General features: G+C 39.7%; 1 protein-coding gene across 1 annotated transcript; it reads right to left on the reverse strand.

The window, feature by feature from the left end:
• Positions 1-6: 6 nt before the first annotated feature.
• Positions 7-6,192, reverse strand: c4h5orf34 (chromosome 4 C5orf34 homolog). The gene is made up of 11 exons (XM_054773838.1): positions 5,940-6,192; positions 5,775-5,864; positions 5,298-5,684; positions 4,699-4,958; positions 4,513-4,611; positions 2,777-2,903; positions 2,588-2,679; positions 2,453-2,522; positions 2,288-2,376; positions 2,149-2,195; positions 7-635 (listed from the first exon to the last, which is right to left on the reverse strand). The coding sequence occupies exons 1-11, from the start codon at positions 6,147-6,149 to the stop codon at positions 460-462; spliced, it is 1,647 nt and encodes a 548-aa protein (XP_054629813.1). The 5' UTR covers positions 6,150-6,192; the 3' UTR covers positions 7-459.
• Between the last annotated feature and the right edge of the window lie 524 nt (positions 6,193-6,716).

A 6,716-nucleotide genomic window follows, 5' to 3' on the forward strand; every position in this document is an offset into this window, starting at 1 on the left:
GAATCATAGGAATATCAACCACAGGACCATTATACACAATACAATAATTTAAAATAAGTTTATACAGCAATCAAGCCAATAATATATACAATAAAAAAATAAAAACATGAACATACAACAGTTACAATTGTTTGGTCATTTTACATTTTTCACTGATGTGTAGCAGTAGTGTGGGGCAAGGCACTCAGATAAATAAATAAAATCAACCCAATGCATAATTTTGCATATTTCTAGGAACAGAAAACCAAAACTACAACATACTATAAGTTTGCTAAGTGTGTAAACATTCATCAGCTGTTGGTTATAAAAGGGTCATTTGAAGGGGAAAAACAATCTACAACGGGGACAACGCAGGCCAACATAAATTAAATACTTATTTCTTTTATTTGATTTATTTTAGTCACTTGAACAAAAACAAAATATGTCTTTGAAGTCCCATAACTCAAACATCATGCTTCTTCAAGTCTGTTTGGCTGTAGTTATAAAAGCATCGATGTCCTGGATGGCAGCGGAGGTCCTCTGAAGAGCTTCTGCAACGCTGCCCTCACTCACAGGTTCAGAAGGGATTCCAGACAAGCCGTTTTGTGCACATCCTTTTGCCTTTCTTCCTTGCAAGTTGCTGTTTTCCAGCAGAACTGAGCACATCAAGTTAAAGTACATATTTTCACATTATGAAGTTGGAATTACACAGATAAAAAAATACAGTAGAACCTTGGTTAGCGTCATGAATTTGTGCCATGTCTGACTCTAACCGAAACAATTTCCCATAAGAAATCACGTAAATCCAATTAATCCATTCCAGAAAGCCAAAAATGTTAACACACACATTTTTATAGTTTTAATTTTACATGTATAAAACTATTCTACTATTATACCAAATTGTTATAGTTTTAATTTTAAATGCTTAAAACTATTATAAATGCATAAAAATGATGAATGAAAGGAATAAATGAACATTTAAGGTTACTTTTACCTTCATTGAAGACGTGATTCTTGACGTGACTGCCTCCAATAACACGATGCAGCACGATCAACCTTCCTCCTGTTTTGCCATGAGTTATTTCTTGAATTTAGTAGTGTTTCTCAACCCAGTAACTCAAAATGGAGCCAAAGAAAGTTGCAAGTGCCAGCGTTTTGACATACAAGGCGAGACACACTATTGAATTCAAGAAATAACTCATGGAAAAACAGGAAGGTGGTGGTGGTTGATCTTGCTGCCACATCGTGACTTTGAGAACAGTGAATGAAGTCAGTCAGTGAAGGTAAAAGTAACATTAGATGTTAATTGATCCCTTCCATTTGTCATTTATATGCATTCAGAATTGTTTTATGCATGTAAAACTATAATTATAAAACTATGAGGTTGCGTTTTGGGCGCCAACCACTGATGACATCATGGATGGGTGCTGTAACGTCGCTGACCTTCGGTTTCGGTTGGCATCTTGGTAGCTCGCTAACAGAATGCTAACAAGGAAAGATGTTTTTTTAATTTAAAAAATAATAATAATTAATTAATTAACAACACAACAAGACGAGCACCATAATGTATGCTAAATAGAGAATTCACGCAAACCGAGGCAAAACTGTGGCATGTGGCACTGTGGCAAAACATGGGGCGGATGCTAACCAAGGTTTCACTGTAGGGATTGTTTGGATTTTTGACATGAAGTGGCACGACATTCCCATCAGCAGTGTTGTGCATCAACAGTGAGTTTTCCCCCCCAACTCGTCTCGTGAGCAGAGTTATGGTCGGTTTTCGTTTTGGAGGAAAGTAGTTCCTGCTAGTTGCTGGGGTCTCTTAAGTTAAGCGTTTTGCTTCTCAAAACAATATGTGTTCAGAAGAGTAATACATTTGCATCACAAAACCACTGCCCACAAAAAAGTCAATTGCTCGGCTTTATTTTCTCTCTGTTCGTATCACTGCTCGCTGCCGCTTGTCCATTGATGTGTATGTGTTCCAGTGTTTACATGCACGGATGAAGACCGCTGCAATGCGAGAGTTAGCATCACAGCGGTCTTCATCCGCGCATGCAAACACAGTGGACAACTTAATGTCAAGAAATCCGAAATATCCCTTTAACATTGAAAATAACACAGATATGGGATGCCCGTGCCTTCTTTTACCAGTATTTAATTGCTGAAAGATACAGTTGAATGGTTTTATCTTTGCAAGCTCTGCAGCAGCAAAGTCTGACCTGAGGTGAGTGTGAAGAAGCAACAACGTTAAAGAAACAATAAGATTTAAAACATACTTTGATGTAATAATACGAGAAGATAATCAACTCACCAAGTTTCTTGTGCCTCTATGTCATTCTTATGCTGTCCAACAGGTGAAGGATTTCCTTCAAGCATTGTTAGTTTGGAGAAGACGCTCTCCTATTAAAAAAATAACATGAATTAACAAGGGTGTGCACTGTGCATTATAATGTACAAGAAGCATCAAAATCTTCACCTGCAACAAGCAGCTGGGTGTGGCAGAGAGCATCAATGATGTTTTAGCCTCATTGTAGTTTGCAAGAATCCTTGTGAAAGTAGGAGAGACGTGGAATCAATGCAGCAACATTATCAGACTAATGCATCAGCTTACCTGCTTGCGCAACTCACAACAGAGCAAATTGAATACAACTGTCCAGGTATGTCAGGTGGTAGGCTATTAAGGTGATATGTTACCTCTTTGACCTTTAATGAAGACATAAAATTAAGGTTAAACACCATGTTAAGATCCCATATAAATAAATAGTGGAAATATACAATAGATCCAAAATACAATGCTGACATTTGCCTGCGTTGAATGACAATCTGGCTTGTAATGAGTAAAGTACATGCTGAGGACTCCATTAGACCGGATGACAGATCCATCACCTGGCAAGACCTCGATGATCGAGACATCTTTGCCCAGTATCCTACACAAAAGATATAAGCGCAAGTTAGGATACAGCAGTTGGCATGAGTGTGTGTTTGAGGGCCTCTCATAGGAAATTTAAGTTAAAATACAAACATAGAGTCTCAATTTCCATAGCAATCATACATAAAATGCCAATAAAGAATGTGAATGTCATTCATATGCGTGATAAACGCATAGAAATGTCACTGGACACGAGCAATGAGTCTAATATGAAGTGGAACCTTGGATTTCATCACTAATCCGTTACAAAAGATGAGACGAAATCCTAAACATACGAAAACCGAATACATTTTTCCCATAAGAAAAATTGTAAATCCAATTCATTCGTTTCAGACACCCAAAATAATTACACTTTGACATGCAGAAAACAACGCAAAATACCTATAAATGACAAATGAAATGGATAAATGAACATTTAACATGACGTCACCTTCACTGAAAACGGGCAAACACAGAGATTAGTGGAGGGAGGAGAGGGGAAGGGACAGAAGAGCCACGCGAATCCTGTTTCACTCTAGTCTGTTCCAAACTTAACTTTAAAGAGTGGATGTTAGAGCCATATCACTTTAAGTTTACTGTAAATCATTACACAATCGTTACACACACTGGCCCAGCTCAATATTTGCTATGTGTCTCTGTTAAACATTTCCCCTGGAACCTGTGTTAGCTATGGAACCTTGATACCTTGAATCTTATTGTAACAGACATTATCGTCATACTTCTTCTTTTTTTTATCAAAGTTCTGGCACTTGCAACTTTTTTTGCATTCATTACTGTTCTACGTCGCTTGTCCTCACTAGGGTCGCAGGGTATGCTGGAGCCTATCCCAGCTGACTTTGGTCGTACACCCTGGACTGGTCGCCACATATAGACAACCATTCATACCACTCACTTTCATAGCTATGGAATATTTAGTCGCCAAATGAAATGTGGGAGGAGGCCGGAGTACCCAGAGAAAATCCATGCACGCGAAGAACGTGCAAACTCCACACAGAGGTGTCTAATGGAGATTTAAAGCCAGATCTTCCAGATCTCCTGACTGTGGCAAACATGCTAACCACTGGGCCGCACAGTGGCTTTTTTTGCAGCCATTTTAAATATTTTTTAAAAAGCACAGATTCCTCTCAAACTCACGCACGTGTGCTTGAAAGGAGGAAGGAAAGGCGACGGAAACAAAGTTGTGACGCTGTACAAAAACAGAGACATATTTGTAGCAATAATTTACGTGGGAAACCGAATCCTATGAAAACCGAAGCGAACAAATACTGAGGTTCCACTGTATTTTATATTTATATACAGGGTGTTCATAAAGTCTCTTTACAATTTAAAAAAATACAAAAAGAAAACAATTATGATTTGTCCATTAATTTCCTTTTATAATATATGTGTTAAATTGCAAAGAGACTTTATGGACACCCTGTACATATACTTCTACATGTTTACAGGACTTTAGAGAAAATTATTGTATTTGTTCAACTGAAAGCATTTCGTCAAGAGGGAAGAGATTAAGAAAAATGTAACAAATATTAAAATAACTGGAGTCACATCATTTGAAAGCACCTGCAAAGCATTTCATTTTTTTTGGGCAACTTCAAATTTCTGCCCACCTGTAGGTCACGCCTTGATGCCAGATCACTTTCACCAGCTCTGTTGGAAAGGGCTGATTGGATTGTTCCTTTTCGGCCACTGGGTCTTGAAACCTCCAGCTTAAAAAAAGAGATGCACAAATCAATAAAAGAGGAAGAAGTGAAATAGAATTAATATTTCAAACTCAAGACATCTTAACAGTAAACCTGTGCCAGTGAGGGGATGGACAGGTAAGAGGTAGAGCTGGAGGGAGGAGAGACTTTCTCTCACTATCCAAGTTTGATGTGTTCAGAATTTCATCTGTCTGGTTTGAATGTCTGGTTCGCTCTGTTGCGCCATCAACAGGGTTGGAGAGACGAGCTGTCCAGTGACGGCGGGCCAAGGAGAGAGGATAATGCCAAGTGGGTTCAACTACATGGCAGGAGTGATGTTGGATGAGTGTGGTACACTGGTACTTCCCCTCTGGCTGAAAAAACAAGCCAAGTAAAATACTGTACAGTATCAAAGCTGCACTCAAATATCTCACAGAGCACAGACCTCCACCTAGGGAAAAACATTTGTCCATTTTGAAATCAGTAAGTGAACAGCTATGAATCTGGGACCTTAACAGCTATAGATGGGTATGTAAATTAAGAATTTATTTTGGAAAAAATGTAATAAGTTTACAAAATAATACTGTATAAGTGACAAGTGCGATATCCTCTTTCTGTGGTGAATTTAAAAGAAATAGCCTTATCTATCAAAAAATGTAGACATTGCACACAAACACAACAATGAAAATGGTTAGCATAGGTAAACACCCTACCTGAGACTCGGTCATCATCATTTGAGGAGAACATGACCTCGCCCGAACTGACTCATCCCTTCTCTTTCCTTTCCCATGATGAACATCTGGGGTGTCATCACTGGGGCTTTGCAAGCAGTCTACAGTCCTACGGGTCAAGCTGCTTGTGTGCTGCGGTCGACTATCTGGGCTGCATTCAGAATCTCTGCTCAAATGCTGTGGTTGCTGATGAAGAGGTTGGCTGAGCCTACATAAAAACTCCACAGAGAACTCTTCCCCTGACGGCGCCAGCATCAACACAGTCCGTTTGTCCTCTGACCTGATGGTGGTCTCACCACCAGGTCCCAACTCTGCCTCGCAGGACGACCACTTGGGCCACTGTACATCTACGTTAATATTAAACAAAGGCTATGCAGGTGGAGAAAGTATGTATTGGAATCAGTACACAAAAACGTGGATAGAAATTCTGACATGATCGGACACAGTAAGTCATGGTACCTGTTTTTGACCAACAGGGATGAGCTCCTCTGGCAGATATGGCCGACTGGCATACTTATTCCTGAATGCCAGTGCAGCTATTATCAGGTCCTATGGATGACAACGCTTTAGGGACTAACGCCATTTCATAAAAACAACAGGTATAATTTTAAAACAAGCTTTTACTTTGTAGGCGCTGATGGTGAACCTGGTTCTCTGTCTAGCTCTCGCGGGAGTCTGTAGAGGATGTCCAGAAGGGTCTGTGCCTTTTACAAGCATGAACTCGCAACCACACGGGGAAAATTGTAAACGTGTCCCATTTTTATAGCAAATATCCACAGACTCATCCTCATACATGACCATCCAACTGGGAACACAGCTGTCAGCTTCCATCATTACACGCGACACAAACACAGCACTTTCACTGATTTCGCCTAGGCGACACGCGCGCGCGCTCAAACTTAAAAACAGAAGCGGTCTTCCACGTCATCAGAAGGGGACGGTGGCGCTTCAAGTTTAAATTGGTGATGGAAATTTCGGCTCATTTTAGAGAGCCGGTAATTGGTCCGGCTCACTAAAAAGAGCCGACTCTTTCGGCTCCCAAGTGGCTCCTCAAATTTTTTTGTTTTAAATCGATTTATTACCAGATTATGTGTATTGTGTAAAATTAATTACTAAAGTAAAAATACATTATATCAAAATCGAGGAAAAGGCTTCTTGAGACGTCATCTGTACTTCTGTGAAGAAGGTGTCGGACGAAGAGCTTCGTCAGCTGACGAAGCTCTTCGGATGAGGAGCGAAACGTCCGACACCTTCTTCACAGAAGTACAGATGACGTCTCAAGAAGCCTTTTCCTCGATGGACAACTCCTGTACGACTGAGAGCCTACACAGACGCATTATATCAAAATGTTTATTATTTAAATTAATTTATTTAAACCTCAATGAGCAGCTAATAATGTTA

Source organism: Dunckerocampus dactyliophorus, chromosome 4 (assembly GCF_027744805.1).
Source record: "Dunckerocampus dactyliophorus isolate RoL2022-P2 chromosome 4, RoL_Ddac_1.1, whole genome shotgun sequence".
In the NCBI taxonomy this organism is placed as follows: domain Eukaryota; kingdom Metazoa; phylum Chordata; class Actinopteri; order Syngnathiformes; family Syngnathidae; genus Dunckerocampus; species Dunckerocampus dactyliophorus.